The following is a 24,322-nucleotide window of genomic DNA, read 5'->3' as shown; positions in this document are numbered from 1 at the left end:
AAAAAAAAAAAAATACTTTAAAAATGTAATAAATAGGAAAATAAAATGGTAAGATGGATACACAAAACATGAATCCAAACGTAATTATTAGAGTCAACAGACAGAACGCTGCTCTGCCTATTGCTGTAACATTTCTAAACGCTTATTCGCCCTTTCAGTACTTACCTCTTCTTGGACAGGGAGCAAGTAACTAACTGGTAACTGCTAGCTAATGGCACACACACATTGAGAAGCACTGTTCCAGCAGAGAAAGGAGACACCCCTCATTTTAGAGGGTCTTGAAGCACCGGGCAACCACAGTAATGAGCGCTCTCATCTCGCCTGGCGTGTGATGTCATCTGTTGTGTAGTTTGTGATTGCTGTGCATGTTCACCATCACCTGTCCACACAAAGCTGCCTGTTTATACTCCCAGTCCTTAACTTCCTGCTGCATTCCACCATGAACGTCCAGCCCTGAGCCCGGTCCCTTCTTTGGATGTTTTCCTAGACCTCAGCTCAAGGTGTATCCCAGAGTGAATTCCTCATCTGCCTGACAAACCCTCATCTTCTGTGATCGCTCGCGTGGTGCTCCTTCCAGCCACGTGACGTCGTCTTCCCAGCACTTCCTCCACCTCACCTGTGTGTTGCCAGTCTTGTGAGATTTGTCAGTTCAGTACCTTCCTTTTCACTGCCTTCATTCCTCGGCTCCACACCTCCCAGCTGTTTACACCTACAGCTTCCTACTAGCTCCCTGCGTGTTAGCTCAATCCTAAGACACAGCCTGCTCATGCCACTCCTCTCTCTCAATGGTGGCTTCTCCAGTGTTTACTAAACACAGCCTGGTATCCAAGGCTCTCCCTAGTTTTCTCAATGCTTTTCACAAAAGCTGTGCCACTAACAAACTGAAAGCCTCGTGCATGTGGCTCTGTCCCTCCAGGTATCTGCTCACACTGCCCAGGTCTCCTCCAGTGCCCTCCCAAGCCCCAGACGTCCATGTGCCCCAATTCTGCACATTCTTTAGAACTCAGACCCCGGCCACCTCCCGTCCCTGCGGCACGGTCTCCGGGCATCCTTCTCTCTCTTAGCTGTATGCTCACGGCAGTGTGTCTGAAAACACTCTTGGATCATTTGTCTTATTTTTCCTGCTTTTTGATAAGATCCATTTCCAGTTCTTTCCCTGATTACTCCAAAATCTAGCTCCATGTGGGTCTTAGATGGAATTGATATTTGTTAAATACAGGCTGACAGTTAATTAAATAATACATTAACCTTCATTGCAGATCATAGCAATAAGATGTATTTTATACGAAAGATGCTGACTCTGGGTAATAAATAAAAATATATTTAAAATAATGTATATCAGGTAATAGTAACAGATATTTATTGATGCTTACATACCAGCCACCACAGAGACAAGTTTGTATATATGATCTCTTTTAATCCTAACAATGTCTCTTTGAATAGGCATTATTATTAATTCCCATTTTATGGATGACAAGGTGAGGTTTAAAGAGGTTAAATACGGTAGCCGATGTGAATGCTTAGTTAGCATTCTAAGAAAAATTATAAAATGGGAATTGAATCAAATTCAGTCTGACTTCAATCTGTGCTCTAAAAACTATACAAATTTACAGGACCTGTTGTGATTACGCAATGCTGAAGGGTTCAAATCCCATAGGGCTGTCGTTATGAGCTTGGCACATGTCAAGGGCCATGCTTGTTGGATAAGAAATTAAAAATCATTCAAAATGTGTTCTTTAAACACACCGCAAAAGAACGTATAACTGATAAATACAATTTTCAAGACTTAAATCTAACAACAAAGAAACAGGATAATTTAAAGCAAAAGTTTACTGCACAAGACAGTGAGAACAAAATTGTTTTCTCGGGTTTAGGCAAATACTCGACATGGAAAATCAAGTTGAATTCATTTTTGTTTTTAATGAAAGTAATGGTCATATGACTGCAATAGAAAGTAACGGTCATCTGACAACTGTACACTGAGCTCACCTTTCATCCCTGGGAGAATGCTTAAGTCCCAGCAGAACGCATGATTAACTTTGGAAAAAATTCAAGACAATCAAACAAAAAGACCCAAGACAACAATTATTCTTAAAGAAAGACATTTAAATTGCCCCAAGATTGTTGTAAGATTAGAAACCCAAGACAGTGGATTACATGAAGAAGAAAATATTTTCTTCGTCCATTCAATAAATATTTGCTAAATGTCCTTTATGGGTATGTGTTTCCTTACATACCACAGGACAAAGAGTTTATGGTCTGATAATGGACATAAGACATGAATCTAAATCAAAGGATTTCAGTGGAGGAATAGGCACGGGCTACACAAATGTACGATTTGTGATACTACTGATTATTCTGCAGATTAAAAGCTTGATCCCAGAGTGGTAAATACACTTCCTTCTAGGTGCTATACAGCACTCAATGGTAGTGTTAACTAAACTAACCCTTATTTTCTGTAAGTCAGGCAGGGACAGCAATGATTAAAGATTGGCATGTACCATAATTTGTTCTCCCAAATAACTGAACTAAAAGACGCCGTTTATTACAGTCACATGGTAACTATAATGGATCATTTTTCTCTCTCAGTCTTTTCTTCAAGGTTTCTTTAGATAAAACACGGCTCTCAATTTTCATTTCTGTGCCAAGAGGCAGGAAGTAACCATACCTAACACTTAGAGATGGAGTTTTTGCTCTTGTCGCCCAGGCTGAAGTACAGTGGTGCGATCTCGGCTCACTGCAACCTCTGCCCCCTGGGTTCAAGCGATTCTCCTGCCTCAGCGTCCCGAGTAGCTGGGACTACAGGCACGTGCCACCACGCCAGCTACTTTTCACGTTTTTAGTAGAGACGGGGTTTCTCCTTGCTGGTCAGGCTGGTCGAGAACTGCCGACCTCAGGTGATCTGTCCGCCTCCCAAAGTGCTAGAATTATAGGCATGAGCCACCAGGCCCCGCAGATAACACACTCTTTTTTTTAAAAGCATTTCTCTGTGTTACCTAATACATTATTTTCATTAATTTCTAGAGCACCTCTACACGGAAAGTATTATTTTCACCTCCATATTATTAAGAAAGAAAAACTACAGCTAGGGAAAAATGAATAACCTGCCCAGAACGGCTCCGCTAGCAAAAGGTTTGAGATGAAATCCACCTCCTCTGACTTCCAGGTCTGCAGGCTTCCCCACCCTGGAGGCTGCCTCAATGTCACAGGAATCAAGAGGAGTCCCTCCAATCACTTCACTGCCAGCCACGCTGACAAGCCCTTCCAGCAGCCACTGCCATGTTTCCACACTAACGTGATTTCAACATTGGAACTCCATCCCTCAAAAATAAAAAGAGGAGTGTATACTAATAACTACGACTATACGAGCAATAAATACTTCCCGACTGGAGGAGTTTACAACCTACCAACATTCATACACAGCAATTATCTATCTACGCACCTTACATACTGCTAGGAATTCTTAAATCTGCAGAACAAGTAAGAGAGTAAGACCGTCTCAAGGTGTAGTGTGTGTCTCAAACCGGACGTGTGCAAAGAGGTGGTGAAGAGGGATGAGTGAGACTGGAAAACATTGAGGCGTAACACAGGCATGAAATGCACAGGGAAGCCCAGGTGAAGGTCAAAGGCGCCGATCACACAGCTAGGGATGCAGGAAGTGAGGTGAAGAAAGAGAGCGCTGTATCCCCTGCATCTGGCTCAGATGTGCAGCCAGCATGCCCTGAGGAGCAAAAGAATTCCTGGGTCAGAGATCAAAAACCCTGCTGCTATTCAGCATCTTTGTTTACAAAAAAACCCTCTAAAGGGCAGGATATTTTGCATATTTTCCTACTCAAGTTAATTTCACTAATTTTAGTTTTAGGATTTTTTTTTTTAAAAAAAGCCAAGTAAAGAATCAGGCAAATGTAAAGCATATGAGTTATCAAAAAAGTATAAACTGTTAATAGGGTTTTCCTTTGTAACTCTGTGCCACAGCCTTAAAATTGATCTACATTTCTTGTGAATAGGTTTACGTTTCCTTTATACGTATTCACATTCTGTCTCATCACTCTTTTTTCCTCGACATTACCCATTTCTCCATGTTCCTAGACTTGAAATTTAAATTCCTGATTTTAATATTAACCACACAGGCTAACAGCAGCAGCTTTGCCAAGTGACAGATGACATGGTAGGCGCAAATTTAAATTCATTGTCTTATGTTTGTTTATTCTGTGTTATAAATCACCACTGCAGAAATCCAGGAGAGGAGAAAAATCCTTCGAGGTGCAAAGTCTGCAGTATCGAAGGAAAAGTCACCTTAATCCTTTCTTCCTTCCCCTTCACCTCTTTTTATGTTTTAGTGATTGAAAAAGGATTGGGTATGATGAGAGGAGGGAACGTGAGTAGTCACAGGTCTGAAAGGAAAGGAAAAATGGCAGGCCCAGAGGGCCAGTCTGCTTCCTGCCTCTGTGTGCCTTTACCTGCTGCAGACAGCAGGAGCACACAGGCTCAGGAAGATTCTGCAAAGCACCTAGCTGTGTATATTACTTCCCATGGCACTTATCTAAAATCCAATTTCATGACCAGATGCAGTGGCTCATGCCTGTAATCCCAGCAAAGCCTTGGTGGGAAGACTGCTTGAGGCCGGGAGTTCAAGACCAGCCTGGGCAACACAGGGAGACTCCGTCCCTGCACACACACACACACACAATTTAATTGGCCAGGCATGGTAGCTCACACCTGTAGTCTCAGATCCTCGAGAGTCTGAGACGAGAGAATCAGAATGCTCGAGCCTGTGAGGTTGAGGCTGCAGTGAACAGTGATCACACCACTGCACTCCAGCCTGGGTGACAGAGGGAGACCTCATCTCAAAAAATAATCATAGTAATTTTAAAATTTCAATTTCTTCACTGTCTATAAAATTGAATGCATCTGTTAATTCAGGATAATCTCTTCTGTAAATAATGCCAAATGCAGTGTTATTGAAAAAGTGTCTTTTGCAAATTTTTGCACAATATAAACATGAGCTAAGATGTTCAAGAACTGAAACTAACACCAATTCTTTCACTGGCCATGCTGCATATTTCAGTGTCTTTTTGTTAAAAGCACTAAGACTAGAGTTTAAGGTCAGTGTGTAGTTCTGTTTGCTCATAAAACATTAATTGCATAAATGTTAAGGACCAGTTGCCAAGAACAAAGGTCTAATTCCTCAGGCATACGTATTCCAGTCAGTTTTCCAAAAGCAATTAATCTTCCTTAGGGAAAAATAACAGTTGATAAACATATTTCATTATATATATAGTATTTGTTAATGAGTGGGAACAACTTTTTGTTTAACTGCTTATTTTCATGTTGACATGAATATCGCGCAATTTTGTGAAATTGTAATTATTTAAATTGTGAATGAGTCAGGATCAGTATGAATTCAAAAATCAGTCAGGATTTTTTAGGGGGGGTAGGGAATGGTCTCACTAGATGACAATGTAGAAACCTCGGTCTGTGAATGGGCGCCCCTGTGTTTGACCATTTCACTATTCCTTTACAGCATTCAGGATGAAAATCTACCCACTGAAGAATAGCTAACAATATGCTCTGTTCATCAAAAATTAAAATTCGTCTTAGTTCTAAAACACGTTTTGAAAGAGCAATGTTTTTATCACTACTATCGGAAGTGAAAGGGGTGTGCGTGTGGGGTGGGGGGGTTGTTGAGGGAAGTGGCCTCCAATTCCCAGTGAAAATGTTCCCATGAAGTCACGTTTCTGTAGTAACTCAGGTCACTGCGGCGGCTCTCAGGAGCTCTAGGGAAATAATCAGACGTGTCCTGGGCATTACAATTCCATTCGTGTCAGATGATGTTACGCATACGTAAACTAACCAGATGTCACACAAAGGAGACCCATCCCACCTGGTAAGACTAAGGGCTGCTCCTTGGAAATTAGAAAGCACAAGGTCTCACCATTTCTTAAAATAGTTGCTGCAGAGGTGTGTGTTCGGTTTCCCTGCATGCCTGCTACATTCTGAGACAAAGAAAGGAACTTCCAAAAGTCCTTAAGAAAACCAAACTAACAAACGCTCTAAGTAGCAATGCTGGCAGAAGGGAAACAACGTTGTCTTTTCCTTCCGCCCCCTTATGATTCACTCAGAAAGCGCGCAAAGCAGGTCCCTGCTTGTACCTGGAGGCCCGCAAAGCCAAGGGCTGACCCAGGAAAAGGGCAAGGAGGGTGCCCAGGGGTTGGTGGAAGTTACTGCCGGTGTTTTACCTCCTAAAACGCACCTGCGAAGGTGAGGGCGGCAGGCGGAGGGGTCGGGGTGGCAGGAAAAGGAGCGCGCGCCCGGACCCCGCGGCTACTCACGCTTCGCCACCCGCGGAGTCGCCACCCGAGGGCGCGTCCTCGCCGACGTCGGGCAGGGTGGGCAGCAGCGTTCCGGGGCCAGCCCCGGGGGGCACGCAGGCGTCCGGCTCTCGCTCCCCCGGGCCAGGCGGGCGCGGGTTCCGTGGGCGGCCGCGCGGGGACCACCAGGCGGGCCGGGAGCCAGCGGCGTAGGGAGCTGGGGCCGGGCTTCGGCCGCTCCCGGGCTGCTGGGCCACGAGGCGGGGTCCGCACTGCTCCTGCGGCGGAGCCCCCGGGGTAGGAGTTGGGGTCCGGAGCCAGGGCGCGGAGCGGGGCCGGGGTGGCGGCGGCGCCCAGCGGGGTGCCAGCCCCGGAGACCCGCAGCCTGCGGCGCCAGCAGCTCCCGAGCGGCCGGAGGAGGGGCCCGCGGGGGCCGCCGGCGAGTCCTGAAGAGTTTGGCCGAGAGAGGCCCGAGGTCCGGCCCCGCGGCCCCCACGCCTCCACCGTGGACGCGCCGCGCGAGAGCGCCCAGCGCGGGATCCGGCCGAGGCGGCGGGCGGGGCCGAGGAGCCCGGGGTCCCCGCACCCTAACCCTCTCCGCCCCGAGGCACCGCGCCCGCTCCGCTCCGCGCCGCTGGGTCGCCCCACACCCCCGGCCGCAGGGAGCAGCCTCGCCCGGTTCTGCGCGCCCGGCCGCGCCCCCGGCTAACTGGGCCCCGGGGCGGCTCTGGCTGTGCCCGCGGGGTTGCCGCGCTCCCCGCCCGCCTCCGCCTTAAAGGAGCCCTCGCCCATTTCCCCCGCGCGGGGAGCCTCGCAGATCCCACCCGCCGAGCTCAGGCCCCGGGCCGGGAAGGCGAATCCTGGCTCCGAAACGGTCTGGAACGGACCAGCCCGACAAGCCTGCGCGTGCCGGGGTCAGGGCACCTGTCTGATGATAGGGAAGGCGGGTGGGAAGGTGTGTTTGGGCGAAAGAGCTAGAAACAGCAGCGCCCCCCCACCCCCTACCCCAGGGTCCTGGTCAGGGCGGCTCACTAAGGGTGGGGTGGACCCACAGCGAGGTGCGCCAGGCGCGAACCTGCAGACAGGACCGGCTCTGAGAGCTGAGCTGGTGAGACCCACACACGCCTGTTGAAACACCTGTCCGAGTGAACCAAGAGACTATGTAACGCAAATGTTTGAGAACTCAAAATATAATCGGAATGACTGCAAATTCAAAGACAGGTATGAAAGGGAAACTTTTTTACCAACTGGAATAATACATTGTATTTTGCTTAATCTGAAAAATATACGTGAAACGTAGAGCGTGTGAGTGAGCATCTGCAGGGGTGTGGGGTCAGTGTGGAGCAAGGTTAGAAAATAAGATACTTTCTGCTCTTGTGTCAGTTTGCTGAGAATGATGGTTTCCAGGTTCAAGATAGCATGGGGAGAAATGCCAGGTATAGGTGAAGGGGAGGAAGGCAGCAAATCACACTGCCATGTGTGTACCTACGCAACAATCTTGCATGTTCTTCACATGTACCCCAAAACCTAAAATGCAATTAAAAAATAAATAAATAAAAAATAAGATACTGCAGCCAGGCGCAGTGGCTCCTGCCCGTAACCCCAGCACGTTGTGAGGCGGAGTTGGGAGGATCGCTTGAGCCTAGGAGTTCCAGGCTAGCCTGGGCAACAACATAGGGAGATCCCATCTCTACAAAAATAAAAAAATAAAAAAAAATTAGCCGGGCATGGTGGCACATACCTGTAGTCCCAGGTTGAGGTGATGGCTTGTGCCTTAGATAAGCCATTGATGGCACCACTGCATTCCAGCCTGGGTGATAGTGTGAGACACTGTGTCAAAAAAATAATAATGAGAGATCGACAGAGTTTGTCCATTAATATTCAGGGAAAGGTTTCTGCTTTGATCCCAGGAGTTACATTTCCTGATCTGGGGTAGAGAAAAGAGATGAATTAAGTCTGGTAGTGAGTAAACTGACATTCATGTGTCTGTACTTGAAACTTTTGTAAGTTATCAAACTGGAGTCGAGCTACCGTAAACTTACACAGTAATGCTAAGTTTTGCATTATTTGGAGCCAGTTAGCCAGTCTTCTGCTTATGATATCCTGTCGTGATTCCTTTTTTTGCATCTAACGGCCACCAACAAACATACACTGAGCACTCGTCTGCCTCAAGACTGCATTAAGCACAGGCATGCAAAGGAAGAGCTATTCTCTTCCCAGAGCCTGGAATAATCCATGTCATATGCTGAGTGTCCGATGAGTGCCCTAGAAAACAAGCACAGGTGATGGTACCCTTCATAGTCAACATTCGCTTGGGGACAGCAGAGCATTTGTGTGCCTACGGGATGAAGAGACATGGCTGCCTAGGGTCAGATTTTAGAGGGCCTTGGATGTTCAGAGAGACAGGAGCACACAGTAGTCAGCGTGTGAAGCACCAGCATGCAGTGAAGAATCAAAATGAGAGAAGGAGGAAATTGAGAACAGACACCTCCGAGAGCAGCCATGATAAGAGGCAGAGGGCTGGGGGCAAGCCAGGGAAGCAGTGCCAACTCCGTCACAACGCAAAGACCAGGAACAGGCTGGTCTTGAACCGTGAACGTTTCTCGTGCTCTCATGTTCCTCTTCTGCAGCAACTCACCAGGTAGCCTCCGAAGTCTGGACGGTCGTCCCAACGCTGGCCTGTTTTCATACAGCACTCCTTCAGTTTTTTTGTTGTTGTTTATTTTATAAAGATCTTATTCTGATTCATGGGGTAATTAAACCCTTAATATATCCGGTCACTTTCAATGCAAATAGCCATCATTGCTAGAGTATTTGCTTTCAGTGAGTATGCTGCTAGTCACTTGATTGAATCTCAACATATGTAACTTGCAGTAACAGCAAGGCAGGGCCATTGTGGCGCAAAGCCTGATTCAGCTCACCTGCATCCTTGGAGGGTAGCACTTTGCTGCCAGAACTCCAGATTCCTGATCTTTCAGACTCAAATCTGACGGCCCAGCACCTTCACAGCTGACCAGCCTCTCTCAGTGTGGAGCCCCATTAACCTGACTCATAAAGCACTGATATAATGTTGCATCATCTTCTCTTTCCCTGTAAGAGGAATTCCTGTTAGGACCAAATTAATTCCAATGATTGCTAAGTGAGTGTGGAATCAAAGCAGGGGGAAGGCGTCACATGCTTCACATACAGGGGACATTAGCCATTGGAGCCAAGCACCCTTCCCCTTCAGGAGCAACCCTTCCTGAACAGGGGCACATTCATGCAGCTGTCTTGGGCTCTCTGATTTTAGAACTTCCCATGTTTCCCTTACTGCTTCCCTTCTGTGGGAAGGGAATGTACTTTTTCTTAAGTATACAGATAGATGCTGTTAATGAAGCTAGAGAACAGCTGTAGACCCTTCCGGATCCCGGCCTTGAAGGCATTCTGTCTGTAAGGTGTGTTTGCTTGTGTCCTAGCTGTGGGTACATTTGAGTTGCATCCCCTTAAAGATATGTTGAGGTCCTACCCCCAGTTCATGTGAATGTGTCCTTATTTGGAAATAGGGTTTTTCCAGATGGAATCAAGGTAGGCTGAGGTCACTAGGATAAACCCTTGTCCAGTAGGATGGGTGTACTCTTTTTTTTTTTTTTTTTTTTTTTGAGATGGAATTTCATTCTTGGTGCCCAGGCTGGAAGCACGATCTCAGCTCACTGCAACCTCCACCTCCTGGGTTCAAGCAATTCTCCTGCCTCAGCCTCCCAAGTAGCTGGGATTGCAGGCGAGCACCACCACTCGCAGCTAATTTTGTATTTTTAGTAGAGACAGGGTGTCTCCATGTTGGTCAGGCTGGTCTCGAACTACTGGACCTGAGGTGATCCACCCACCTCAGCCTCCCAATGTGCTGGGATTACAGGGGTGAGCCACCGTGCCCGGTGTGTACTCTTTAAGAAGAGGGAGATGTGAGCACAGACACACAGGGGGAGCAGCATGGGATGACAGAGGCAGAGACTGCAGTGAAGCAGCCACGAGCCGAAGGGTGCTGCAGGCTGACGGCCACTACCAGATGCTAGGAAGAGGCAGGGGTGACTCCTCCCCTACAGGTCCCCCAAACACCTCAGTTAGGACTTCCTGATCCCAGAACTGTGAGAAAAAAAAATTGTTGTTTTAATCTACCCAGCTCCTGGTACTTCGTTATGGCAGTCCATTAGGAAATACCATGGTTGGGGTATTAACTTGGAGGTACTTCAAGATCATAGTATCTGGCTTGTAGCTCTATGAAAGTCTTTAGTGGATAAATTCACTCTAAAAAGCGGCTACAAGCTAAAATGGTAATCATAACAGTTTTAAATTTATAGGGAGAATGACAAGAATCATAAAAAGGAAGACGGTGGTGCCAGGGAAGAGGTGTCATCGCTGGTTTGGGTCCTGGATGTGGCATTCTCCCCAGCCAGCCTCGGGAAGAAGGCATGCTGAATGAATGGTGGATCCCTTTGTTTGGAGGGCCTTCCTTTGAAAATGACCTATACCTGCAAACATGGTAAGCCGTTCTTAGCAAGGTGTCCAGTCTTTTGTTCCCACTGTTCATCCATCAACAGTCTCTCATCCATGCTGCCAGGCTTCTCTGTTAATTACCAGCAGCATGTCATCCTCAGAACCTGAGCCTCAGGTGATGGAGTGTGACTCCAGCAGGATCAGGAAGTGAGAGACAGTCAATCTTTCTTTCTAATGGTTTTATACAGACTATTGGACATGTCAGAGTCCTGCTTCATGCGATAAAATCATTCTGCTTATATTGATTAACCATTTCATGAATTGTCTTTCTGATGTGTACAGTAACACTTGGCTGCATCATGGAGAAAGTATTAGGAAATTATGACCAGGTTGCTATGAAGAAATGTGTTTTGGAAACTTGAAAGTTAAATAACCTGAGCAGTTAATCTGTTTGAGAAGTTTAATCGCCTCACTTAGCGTGGCACCGGGGCCAGAAACTACAAAGAAAAATACCGTCAATTTTGATTATGAAACTGTCAAACTTCTGAACAATGAGAAACATTTGTTGATTCGACACATATTTACTAAGCACCACAGGGGGGCATTGGAGTCTGGTGGCCTGAGGGTCTGAGCTGTGTGGGCTCACAGTCTGTCTTTGCCACTAAACAATACCAAGACTTCTCTCTGCTCTTCAGCTTCCTGGACCGTGCTTATCTGAACGGTACCTTGTAAGAGTTAGGTTAACTAATACATGTGAGGTCGTTGGAACAGAGCATACATAGCACTTGGCAATCCTCAGTAGAGCTTCGTTTTTATTATATTACATGTGATCCCAGGTTACTCTGAATAACTAGAGAAAAAGATCTAGAAGGCAATTATAGCTACATTTGCTTCCAAGTTTATTTATTCATTTTTGTATGATGTGAATGTTTGCAACAAGCATGTATTATTTGTTTTCGGTGATAATAAATGAAAGCCTCTGTAAAGCCCTGGGCAGATTTTCTTGCTGTTTGATTGAGGGCTCTGTATTCTACTGAGGGAAACTTTTTTTATTTTTTGGAGACAGAATCTCTCTCTGTCACCCAGGCTGGAGTACAGTGACCTGATCTCGGCTCACTGTAACCTTCTCCTCCCAGGTTCAAGTGATTCTCCCGCCTCAGCCTCCTGAGTAGCTGGGATTACAGGTGCACACCACCATGCCCAGCTAATTTTGTATTTTTAGTAGAGCCGGAGTTTCACCATGTTGGTCAGGCTGGTCTCGAACTCCTGACCTCGTGATCCGCCCACCTCGGCCTCCCAAAGTGCTGAGATTACAGGCATGAAGGGAAAACTATTAAAATAACAGTAAGAACAGTTTTAGGCCAGCTGCCGTGGTGGACACCTGTAATCCCAGCTACTCGGGAGGCTGAGGCAGGAGAAGCTTGAATCCAAGAGGCAGAGGTTGCAGTGAGCCGTGATCGCACCACTGCACTCCAGCCTGGGGGACAAGAGTGAAACTCTGTCTCAAAAAATGAAATGAAATAAAATAAAAACAATAAGAACAATTTACAACTGATCAAAAGGCAGTGTTACATCACAGTGATTCTTGATAGACCATGTCCCCATTCCACGAGTGTTGTAGCAGATGCTGAGGACCAGACCACAGAGGCAGGGGAGGTACATTCAGCCGCAGCGATCAGGAAAATCCTTCGCTGGCCTTAGCTTGAGCATTCAGGATGCTTACATAGCTCACAGGGTAAGACACCCACAATTCGCTGCTTCCGGGATTGCTGCGGTGAATTACCAGTGTCATAGAGACTTAAGCTCATTCTCTGTTGTACACGCATTGTCAGGGCGAATGGCTTGTTTCCTGGTGTTTCTGAGGTGTCACCCTCAGCACCAGCCATCTTTCTTTAAACAAGACACAGTGGCTCACACCTGTAGTCCCAGCACTCTGGGAGGCCAAGGCAGGTGGATCACCAGGTCAGGAGTTCGAGGCCACACTGGCCAACATGGTGAAACCCATCTCTACTAAAAATATGAAAATTAGCTGGGCGTGGTGGCACATTCCTGTAACCCCAGCTACTCGGGAGGCTGAGACAGGAGAATCACTTGAACTCGGAAAGTGGAGGTTGCAGTGAGCCGAGATCATGCCATTGCACTCCAGCCTGAGTGAGACAGAGCGAGACTTTGTCTCAATAAATAAACAAATAAATAAATAGCTACATCCAAGGTAAGGAGAAGGCTCAGGTCACCGTCTCTCATTAAAGAACAGATTACTTTCCAGAAGCTTCTCCAATTGAGTCCCATTGGCTATAACCAGGTCAAAAGTCCACAGCTAAACAAATCATCAGAAAGAGAAATAGCTGGACATGGTGGCTGGCGCCTATAACCTCAGCACTTTGGGAGGCCAAGGCTGGCAGATGGGTTGAGCCCAGGAGTTTGAGACCAGCCCACATCTTTAAAAAACTAGCTTGGTTATGGCGGCTCATGCCTGTATTCCCTGCTACTCCGGAAGCTGAAGTGGGAGGATCGCTTGAGCCCAAGAAGTCAAGGCTGCAGTGAGCGGAGATTACGTCACTGCGCTTTTCCAGCTTGGGTAACAAGGTGAGACCCTGTCTCAATGAGAAATAAAAATTTAAAAAATAGAGGAAAGAATAGAAAGAGAAATCATATTACCTTTATTATCAGCGCACCCCCTAGGGCTACAGAAGGGAGCCCCTTTCCCTGGTTTCGTTGCTCCCCTGAACAAAATCAGCATCCCTAAGGCAAGGAAGAGTAAGAGGTGTGGGTGTCTACTGGGCGGGTAACTGCTGGGTCTGCTGTAGCCAGGAGCTACAGTGAAAAGTCTGACTGTCTATTGTTATCAGACTAAAGGCGTCTACCGACTTGCAGTGCCTCTGTGCTCTGTGGATGTAATGCATGCACCAGGGCTTCTTCACCGTTTCAAATGCTATCATTAAAGAGATAGTGAGAGACCTTCTCAAAGCCTGCCTTTGTATTTCTAGATGACACGTCAACATCGTATCATATAGTGCTTTGGTAAGAGGCTCATAAACACAAGAATAACAGCTAGGCACACAGACTTTAGACACATCCATCCCACCAGAGTTTGTGTTTTCCTGCTGAGCACGCCTCTAGACTGGGGCATAATTCGGGGAGAGCAGAAGAAGAGGGAAAGGAGATAGGAGGCAGATAAAAAGAGAAATAAGAGGGAGGAGGAAGATGAAGGATAGAGCACGGAACTGGTGAGACTCTCCTTACAGTTTGGAGCATGACTTGTGACACCTCCTGGAATTTATCTGAAAGTACAATACTCAAAATCCACTGTGCCAAGATTCACAAGGAGGTCAATTTTCCAACCACGTCCTGAGCCATCCCTTAAATGCCTCGTCCCCCTTTATCCCCTCTGCGACTATTCCGTTCAGAAATACCAGGGGCTTCCTAAGGAGGGAGGGCATGGCGAGGGCCAGTCCCGTTTCCTCCACTCTCTTCCAAGCTGGGGTTGGAACCACATACTTAAGGGCAGACCGTGACACATGAGCCAGCAGGGATGGATGACGTCAGAGGAGGCTGCAGAATCGCTACACTGCCAGGAGTGGGGGTGAACTGCGATCGGGGGTGTCTGGAAGGGCCCTCTGTTTCTCACCACTGGGTAGGCAGCGGGGTTTCTCTGAGGAAGGGTGACCTCACTGCACCCGGTGTTCATCCCAGTGGAAATTGCTTGATACCAAAGCAACGTGAAGAAGAATAGCTCTTTAAACCCCCTTGCTCTGAAGAAGGGTGATTATCAGCAAAATAGTAGACTGGAAAAGAGGCCCCACTGAGAACTCCCTTCAAAGTCACATGGCGGCCAAGGCAAAGCCCCCTCTCCTACCTGGGATTTGTGCAGATTCCTGCCCTGGCACGGTGGATCTCAAGCTCACACACTCAGGCACTCACAGTCTACCAGGTGACGTCCTTCCTATCCAAGGCCCTTGGCTCAGGGTAAAGAGCTAGCTAGCAGCCGTCCCAGGGAGTGTTCAGGGAGGCTTAGAAGGCAAGTGAACACCGGATCTCACCCTAAAACTGCAAGACTTAGCCAAGGAAAGGAGAACACAGAGCAGTGAAAACAACCCCACAAATGGATGGAAATTGGAAAGGGTGAGGCACACTTGGAGAACAGAGAGGATTTCTCACTGCTGTCCCGGAAAGCTACGATGTTATTCCAGGTGTATTCATTCACCAATGCTTTCATTACTCCATCAGCAAACGTTTTGTGAATTCCTACTCTGTGTCAGGCACTTATGCGGGAATGGTTGCACATGAAACATGAAAGAAAAGAACAAGATCACAAAAAAACTTAGAATATAAACTAAGGGTTTTTTGCTTGTTTGTTTTCGAGACGGAGTCTCGCTCTGTGGTGAGGCTGGAGTGCAATGGCACAGTCTCGGCTCACTGCAACCTCCAACTCCCTGGTTCAAGCGATTCCCCTGCCTCAGCCTCCCAAGTGGCTGGGATTACAGGCACTCACCTTCACGCCCAGCTAACTTTTGTATTTAGGGTTTTCGCCATGTTGGCCAGGATGGTCTCCCTGTCCTGACCTCGTGATCTGCCCGCCTCAGCCTCCTAAAGTGCTGGGATTTTCAGGTGTGAGCCACGGCGCCTGGCCTCAAAGGATTTCAGTAGGGACCTAGAATCCCACACCGTTCTTCCCAGCGTGCTGGCATGTTCTTGGAATAGATACTGCAGAGCTGGAGGCCAGAGGGAATGCCAGAGCTCCTGGAGATGAAATTTCCTGTTGGTAGAAGTGTGTTTCCCCCCAATCTCACGCGCCTACTCCCTTTCTAGGCCCCCTGCCACAACTTCAGTCTAGCATTTACTTTTCCAGCAGCTTCTTGTTTGAAAAGTTACTGTGTTCCAGTCATCCTGCTAGATACTGGGGATCCCAAGATGAGTCTGACGGGGCTCTGTGTGTTCAAGGCTCTATCCTATTTCAAGTGCTCGGGACAGAGTCAGATATTATAATGGTGTCTACAACACAGTATACTATTAGACTAAAGGTATGGATGAAGTATGATGTATGGTGTACACCTGTAGTCCTGGCTACTGGGGAGGGTGAGGGGGGAGGATCACCTGAGTCCAGAGGGTCAAGGTTGCAGTGAGCCGAGGTCATGCCGTTGCACTCAAGCCTAGGCAACTACCTCAAAAAGGGGGGGAAAAAATCTAAGTAAAAAGAAAAAGAATGGGTGCGAAAAGTGGAGAAGGCCATAAAAAACAAATTGTGACCTCTAAGGTGGGCAAGGTGTGAAAAGGAGAATTTCTTAAAGAGGCAAGAACTAGAATAATCAGGTTTACCCAGAGTGTTCCCAAAGCGTGCTGTGCAGAATGTGCTTTCGGCAGAGTGCTGGGAACAGCTAGGATTGAAGCGTTCTGCACTCAGACGGGTTTAACGGATACCTCAATAACGGAGGTTCCACGGCTTCCTTCGTAGCAGGCATCTCGGTTTTGAATATTCTGGTATGCACTGGATATTTCTGAGGGGAGAAGGGCGTATGCAGTCTTTCCACATCTTTTGGCAGGGCCCCCATCTACAAGATGTTATCTTACAACACTAGTGAGGAACACCAGTCAATGGCTTAGGTGTATGAAGCCACAGCAGGAGAGAAGTTGGAACCCGGGTTGGGACAGGCCAATGGAAAGCTTTGGATTCATTGTATTCCATCCTGGCAGCCATGGATGCACCTGTGCTGGGGGCGGCTCACCAGAGCCTGTGAGTTAGGCTGCAAGGGAAGAGGCTGGATTTCTGAAGAAATGACAGAAGCACTCATGAAAGAAAGAGGCAGCAAGTCAGCATTAGGCCGCCAAAGGCCCCAGGCCAGATGGTACCTGTACCCACCAAGGAAAGGCTTCTCTGTCCGTTATCTCTCTGCTTCTGCGGGCTGAACCCCTCAGATCCTGGAGATGCTCAGGATAGTTTGGTGGGTAGGGGGCCAGGGAATGCGAGGTGCTGATTGTTTGGGCTGGAGATGAAATCAGAGGGAGCTGAGCCTGTCCTCTTACGCTGAGTCGATTCCTAGGTGGAGCCACAGGACTGTCGGCAGGTCTGGATGAGCCATCATTTGTCAGAAATGCAAAAACTTGAAATGACATCTCCAAAGGCCAGCCTTACCTTCTGAAATAGTGATGCTGTCTGCAGGAGTCATTGAGTTACAAATCTCGTGGCTAATTTGTTAGTCCTACAAAGGCAGTCGGGTTCCCTGGCAAGAAGGAGGCTCGTTTTGGGAAAGGGAAGTTACGACCTTCGTTTTGACGTTAAATTATAAACTACTTTCCTCCCAAAGTTAGTTTGCCTACACTCGGAAGTGAACAAGGTTAGAAGCAAGATGGAGTTGGTGGGGTCAGGTCCCTTTCAATGTCATCACTTTCTCACTGTTATCATTTTTAAAGGACCATTTTACAGGGAGCCCTGCTCTAGGGATCCAGGCACTTATTCCCCCAGCTGCACAGTGTGTTAGCTTCCGATGGTTCACAACCAGGGCCTCCCCTTTGAATTTCTTTTGGCAAAACATTTTACTTAAGGTCTCACTTCCTCCCTGCGGCTGCCTGTGTCTGTGACTGGTTGATGTGAGGGCATGGAGAGAGGGCCAGCCCCTTTGCCTAGATTTTTGCCAGTTCTGTAGGGTCATTTCAGCTCCATAGCTTGCTGTAGGGTTAGCTACGAACTCAGTTGCAATAGTGAATTGCATCACAGTTAATCATCCTGTCTTATCCCAATCCAGCTTATTTCACTCACTTATAAATCAGAGCACCCCTGAAACTGCCTTCATGCAAATCTCCATCCCAGAATCTTGTTTCCTGGGGAACTGACCTAAGAGAAAAGGAAGCTAAATAAGCCAACCCTGTCTGCCCAGAAATCCTCAAGCGAAACTGGAAGAGCTCCACCACCAAAAAGTCTGATGACTCCTGCCCAATGCACACAAAGCATGGTTTCTGAGAACAGTCACATAGCACGGCTCTTTTCTACGTTAAACAGGACCATGGAGCAGGGCTAGAGACTTGCTAGAGCTAACAGTGGCTAACACGTCATCTAGTGTAACTAATGACTCATGAGTGATTGTCCTTTTTTATTTTAACACAGATGTATTTGTTTATAGGGAAAAAAGGTGCTTACAGCCCTTTTCTGTTCTGTAAGAGCCAGCCTGGCTTTGGGCTGTGAAGTTATATCTGTATTCCTCTGTTTAAGTGGCTCACACCTAAATCTAAGGCAGAGATCCCAGGAGGGAATTTTATCATGAGGTCTGGGTTTGCCAGTTGAAACCTATAAAGCCACAACTTCTAAACACGGCATGTAAACACCTCTGCCACACTCTGGAGCCTGGTTCCATTCTCTTCGGCACGCCACTATCTCCAAACACCAAATTCATGTCTCCCTCATGATCTTCCCTCTCGCTGTGCCTTCCGCCACCTTCTCCACGCACTGAAATCTCGCCCACCTTGGAACGGGCTGTATCTCCTCTGTGGAGCCGTCCCTGCCCAGGACCATCTTTGAAAATCCCTTCCCCCCAGCTCCTATTGCCACACCTCTATCCCATCCTCCTGTTCACCACAGTAGCTAGCACAGGGCTAGCTGTACCTGCTCAAAGAATACTATTTTTAATGGTTTTGTGAATCTATGATTTACAAAAAAAATCATAAAATGTATCTGTTTTAAGTATCCAACTCAGTAACTTTTAGTAAATTTACAGAGTTGTACAAATTATTACCATAATCCAGTTCTAGAGCATTTGCATCACCCAAAAAAGATCTCTTCCGCCTATTTGCCGCCACTCCCCATTCCTGTTCCTAGGTCCTGACAACCGCTAACCTGTTTTGTGTCTCAACAGATAGCAAGAAATTCCTTCTAAGTTCTTGATTTGAAGCACCTTTACATTTTTCAGTGGTCACCGTAACTCAGCATTGACTCACTTTTACAACCTAAGGTGTATATTTGAATAATCAGACATTGTTAACGGAGTGGCACTGGAAACTCGTCCCCTCCTCACTAACAAACTGCCAGCATCTACTTCTTACTACAATCTAAAAGTTTTCATTTTTAGGTACAGCCTAGATACCAAGGTTGATTTGAAACTCAACGTTGATTCAGTTGGGTTTTGTTCTGCGGTGTGAAAAACAGGAAGAAGTTGGAGTGAACAGATATCAGGATGGTGCCCTGTGAGGATTCAGACAAGTCGAGTCACTTGTGCGAATCACACAAGAGGCCCGACAAACATCCTTTCCTCAGTCCCCTTCTCTCCAGCCCCAGGGACAAGCGCCCCTCCTGAGAACAATCACACAGGACAGCGGGCAGAAGGTCAGGACGTAACTTCCCGCCTAGGTCAGATAGGAGTCAGAGTTTACACCTTTTACTAGTTTTATTTGTATTCAGAGGTCATTATCTGTACATCTTAACCTCTTAAATATTAAGCAACTTAACGAAATATTGAATATGTCATTGATATATTTGAGGCAGGAGAATAGGGTCTTGGCGGCAGGGAACTTAAACGCTTCTTGCAACTAAATCAAATGGAAAAACCCCAACATTCTACCACGAAGTAAGTAACTTTGTAAGTCTACCGGAAAACACCCCCTTCACTTGCATAGGGTGCACACCAAGTAAATAACTGTAACTTCCCTTTAGCCTCTTCCTTTACATAGGGCATACACCAAGGAACCAATGGAAACCTCCACAGAGTATTTAAACTCAAGAGCATTCTGTAACCCAGCTTCTGAGCGGCTCGCTCGGCGGCTCCCACCCGTGGGGTGTACTTTCGATTCCAATAAATCTCTCCTTTTGTTGCCTCATTCTTTGTTCATTTTGTCCAGTTCATTGCTCAAAGCACCAAGAACCTGGACACCCTCTCCAGTAACATATTGATATACTAAATATAGATATTATATGTTAAATAGCACTCATATATTACATAGTAAGCAACTTAATATATTGACTAATGCGCAACGATTAATTTAAAATATCTTATGAATACTTGACACTATTGATAACACACAAAGCATATAAGAAAAGAAGAAGCTATGATTTTTATTTTATAATGCCAAAATAAAACAGGATTATTGTACACTTAAAAAGCAAATCTTAACTAAAATGCTGAAAAAATAGTGTCTCAGCTGTAAGAGTGGCAAATAATCTGAAAGTGACCATTAGTCCTCCACACATTCACAGTGTGGGCAGACTATAGACTCTTCCGAACCAGCAGTACCGTGGATATTTCTCATTCCAGGGTGTTGGAACTCAGCCTTGGGAATACTTAACTATTTACATCAAAGTTCCAAAAGTGATGTCTCAAATGCTCCCTGAATTCAGCAGACAAATGAACGTTTCAGGTATAGAAATTAACTCAGCTTTATAACTTCAGCTTTCTCTTTAAATATTGGAAGGATAAATATTTCCAAAAGCTATTCATGTCTATTTCCAATAATCAGACTCTATTTTATTGCAAAACTAAAAACTTTTTTTTGTTGTATTGCAAAACAAAAATAAAAAGGCCGGGTGCAGTGGCTCACGCCTGTAATCCTAGCACTTTAGGAGGCCAAGGCAGGTGGATCATCTGAGGTCAGGAGTTCAAGACCAGCCTAGCCAAAACCTCATCTCTACTAAAAATATAAAAATTAGCCAATCATGGTGGCACGCAAGGGTAATTCCAGCTACTTGGGAGGCTGAGGCAGGAGAATGGCTTGAAGCCAGGAAGCAGAGGTTGCAGTGAGCCGAGATCTCACCACTGCCCTCCAGCATGGGCGACAGAGGGAGACTCTGTCCCTAAAAAATAAACAAACAAACACAAAAAGCAAAAATAAAAACAGTCTTTCTAGATAAGGACTACCTTATACACAGCATATATTTTATGGTAAAATAATACATTACTGGGAATATATTCTACTGTGATCATTATCACTAATTATATGGGAATATCTAAGATGCTATTTATTATCAGAATTTTCAAGATCAAGAGTCAAAGAATCTCAGTGGGACCAAGTGATTTTGCCAACGCCATCTCCTGAGTCTGTGACCACGGGAGGAAAGTTCTGTTTCCACAAGGCCAATTACTGATTGGCCTTCAGAAAGCAAGCCTGTCTACAATACTTTTAGTAAGAGAATTGTTTCTACTCTCCAATAGCAGAAACTCCTATCTCAGAAAAATACAAGTAAATATTCATTCAAATAATCATCTCAGTAACTAATGAAAATGAATTGCAAATGGCTTTTGCCCTTGGGAATGCATGTTAAAAAAAATAACATTTAACAAAATCAACACTGAGACAAGTATTTACTAAAATAGAAAGTTTTTCCATTGAAAAAATACTGTAATTAAACTTGTTAAAAATATGGGTATATATTTTACACTTTTACAAAGGAATAGCATTACACCTTTTGTAACAATTATCTTTCATTCTAAGTTTAATCAAAAAAAAAAAAAAAAACAAAACAAAAAGATCATCACAAACCCTCATATAATTCCAACTTTTTTTTAAATGAGGACTGTTTTAAAACATTTAAAATGTTTTAAATGTTTAAGGCTCCTTTAAGTTGCCATAGGCTCAGTGGCCAATTGTATATTTATTAGTAAACAATGTTCTTATGTGTTTATATGTTTGTTTTGGGTAAAATTAAGTCATTTATCAAAAATAGACCTGAAATAAGGAGAAACATTTTCCTAGAAGAGAGATAATTGTGACAGAATATAATCACTTACAAATACGAATAAACAAATCATAACACCTTTATGTAAAACTTAAATTTACCATGGAACTTTTTAAATTGAGAAAGTTTCTCCTTTGCTAATTGAATATTTAAATAAATTCAATGTACTGAGTTTTTGGATCCAAGTGCTACCTGCAATTTATGACGAAAGGCATCGATCCGTTCTTTCTGAACTGGCCAGTTCAAGATGCAGTGAGATTTAAACATTCCTCTTCGCAAACAGAGTGCATGGTTCAGTTTATAATCTGGAATCTCCTCAAGGAAAATCAGTATAATGGAATCCAGATTCTGTTCAATAGCTTGTTGAACTGCATGATGTACCTTGAATCTAAGAAGAAATGTATTGAAGAATCAATGTACAGTTTTTAACAGCCAGAAGCACTACTATTTGAAATACTCTGTAGAGTTTAAACTGTTACTGACCCTCAGGGAGTTTTTTTCTTAATTTTATTTTTAAAATTCTTTGAGTTGTGAGTAATACTGCTAATTTAAAACTTTAATTGAGGCCAGGCACGGTTGCTCATGCCTGTAATCCCAGCATTCTGGGAGGCCAAGGTGGGTGGATCACCTGAGGCCAGGAGTTCAAGACAAGCCTTGCCAATATGGTGAAACCCCGACTCTACTAAAAATACATAAATTAGTGGGGCGTGGCGGTGTGCACCTGTAATCCCAGCTACTCGGAAGGCTGAGGCAGGAGAATCACTTGAACCTGGGAGGTAGAGGCTGCAGTGAGCTGAGATCACACCACTGCACTCCAGCCTCGGCAACAGAGCAAGACTCCATCTCAAAAAAAAAGTTTAATTGATAAGCAAGTACACGCTTAAAATTTCACAATTTTTAACTACCTTTTGCATAATGGGTCTTTTAATAGATGGTGTGTTATAACAAAAATAATTTTTCTGCTTCTTTTGATGCTGTTAACAATTGCTTCCAGTTCGAAAACACCCGCCTCAAAGTCCCTTTCTTCCAGACAAAATTTGAGAGATTGGTCTTCTTCTTCCATTGGGGAGAAGTGCTCCCAGACCCAATCCTTGTCTTTTTGGGCATGAATTATATAGGCCGCATATTCAAACTTTTCTGTCTGTCTGTCTATTTCTTTGAAACCAAGAACTCGATGGACTGAAACATTCCAGTAAAAAGATATCCTCCAGCCCTCAAAGTGAATGAGAAGTACCATAAAGATAAAAATTGATAGGATACTGGTACTGATCATGAAAAAGAGTTCAAAAGGGGCACTGTCTTTGCAGGATGCTGTATCAAAAAGCCTCACTGGGAACCCGTGATAGTGAGGCGGCGTATTGCAGAGGTAATGGCTTGACAGCTCAGGGATGTTGGTTTGGGTCTCATTAATCCAATTAACAAACCAGGCGATGCTCTCACACGTGCAATCAAAAGGATTAAAGCGCATGTCCAAATCCCACAGGTTCCTGAAAGCTGGCCCGAAAACCTTCTTCTCCACTGATGTTATGAGATTCTTCTGAAGGTTCAGTGACTTTAGAGACACCTGATTATCAAAGACAGAAGCTGGAAGTGTGTTTAAATTATTCAATCCTAAATCGATGATCTTTAGTTCAGACAAATCCTTGAAGACCTCAACGGGGATCTCGTCAAAGCCGTTAGACTCCAAGTTAAGGATGTGGAGATGGGACAGACCCTTTAGAAAATAAACAGGACCACCAGGGTTTGCATGTTTCCAGAGCCGCGCTAAGTTGTTATGCTGCAAATCCAGAATTTCCAGTTTCTCAAGACCGTCCAACGTGTCATCGTTGATGTTGGCTATGTTATTGTTGCTTAGGTCCAGAATGGTCAAGTTCCGAAGAGGCTGGAATGGTGAAGGAGAACTATCCACGTTTTTAAGGGCTACCCTTCGGAGCATCAGCCGCTGAAGGCTTGGGACCAGCGCAAAGGAGTTCCTAGTCAGTTGCAGGTACTTATTGTAGGAAAGATAGATTTCAAAAATATTTTCTAGACCTCTCCATTCCTGGCCTGTGAGTTCTTGCCCAATTTCATTAAGGCCCAGGTCAAGTACTTGTAGGTGGCCCAACCAAGAGAAAGCACCACTCTCTATTTTTGAGATTTTATTCTTGGTTAGGTTGAGCAGGTGTAAGGGAGAATGAGCAAGTGATACAAAGGTCTCGTTTGTCAAAGTTCGCAAGCTTGTAAAGGAGTTGGATAGACCTAAGTATTCCAGGTTTATCAATCCTGTGAACATATTGCTTTTTATGCCCGGAATATCATTATCGTCCATGTTAAGATGCTCCAAACATTTTAGCCACTGAAAGGAAAAATCATCAATCTTGGGGAGCGAATCAAGGGAAGTACCTTGTTTAGTAAAAGTGCGTTTCAAATTCAGGTACCGCACATTGAAAAGCCCGTGCAAAGAGTGAGAGAACAAATGCTGTATGTTATTATACTCTAGGAAGAAATACTCTAGATGTGGAAGCCACGCAAAGGAATCGTTACCAATTACATTTAAGTTGTTGTGGGACAGATCGAGCATGGTGAGATTTGTCCACTTTAGTCCCAAGAAAGTTGCGTTGCTGGTGGCGGACAGCTGGCTGTTACTCAGAGACAGACTCCGAATGCTTGTGTTTGCTAATTCCAAACATAGCTGCTCTGTGAGGCCGGGACCCAGCTGGACATTGTTGAGAAAGAGGCCGAATAATCTTCCGATTGCGTGAAAACACCCTGGAGAAAACTAAAGGTCGGGAAATAAGAGGTTAACAATCCAAAGAGCGCAGACTCAGGAAGGCTTTTGAAAAGCTTAGACACAGCTCTCTACCCCATCCATCCCCACTCCCCCTCACCACATCCTGTGGGCAGGCCA

General features: G+C 45.4%; 2 protein-coding genes and 1 long non-coding RNA gene across 5 annotated transcripts in view; all 3 read right to left on the bottom strand.

Annotated features, from left to right (window-relative positions):
* FAM149A (family with sequence similarity 149 member A) overlaps positions 1 to 7,628 on the bottom strand; it is a 63,074-nt gene extending 55,446 nt beyond the window's left edge. Inside the window, 7 exon segments of the mRNA XM_032298602.1 lie at positions 6,333 to 6,479; positions 6,481 to 6,510; positions 6,512 to 6,575; positions 6,578 to 6,688; positions 6,691 to 6,753; positions 6,756 to 7,082; positions 7,601 to 7,628. Coding sequence (XP_032154493.1) covers positions 6,333 to 6,479; positions 6,481 to 6,510; positions 6,512 to 6,575; positions 6,578 to 6,688; positions 6,691 to 6,753; positions 6,756 to 7,082; positions 7,601 to 7,628 — 770 coding nt within the window.
* Positions 7,629 to 8,022: 394 nt separating this feature from the next.
* On the bottom strand, positions 8,023 to 9,963 carry LOC116565123. The gene is made up of 2 exons (XR_004275274.1): positions 9,233 to 9,963; positions 8,023 to 8,990 (listed from the first exon to the last, which is right to left on the bottom strand). It is a non-coding gene; the product is annotated as an uncharacterized LOC116565123 (long non-coding RNA).
* Positions 9,964 to 21,370: 11,407 nt separating this feature from the next.
* Positions 21,371 to 24,322, bottom strand: part of TLR3 (toll like receptor 3) — a 16,194-nt gene continuing 13,242 nt past the window's right edge. For all 3 annotated transcript variants that reach the window (XM_032298864.1, XM_032298866.1, XM_032298865.1), the window contains 2 exons: positions 22,341 to 24,193; positions 21,371 to 21,823 (listed from right to left, as the gene is read on the bottom strand). In XM_032298864.1, coding sequence (XP_032154755.1) covers positions 21,595 to 21,823; positions 22,341 to 24,193 — 2,082 coding nt within the window. In that variant the 3' untranslated portion in view covers positions 21,371 to 21,594. The remainder of the gene's footprint in view (positions 21,824 to 22,340; positions 24,194 to 24,322) is intronic.

Source organism: Sapajus apella, unplaced genomic scaffold, assembly GCF_009761245.1.
Source record: "Sapajus apella isolate SASKATOON/1434 unplaced genomic scaffold, GSC_monkey_1.0 scaffold39, whole genome shotgun sequence".
NCBI classification, from domain to species: Eukaryota; Metazoa; Chordata; class Mammalia; order Primates; family Cebidae; genus Sapajus; species Sapajus apella.
This window is presented reverse-complemented; position numbering and strand designations above follow the sequence as displayed.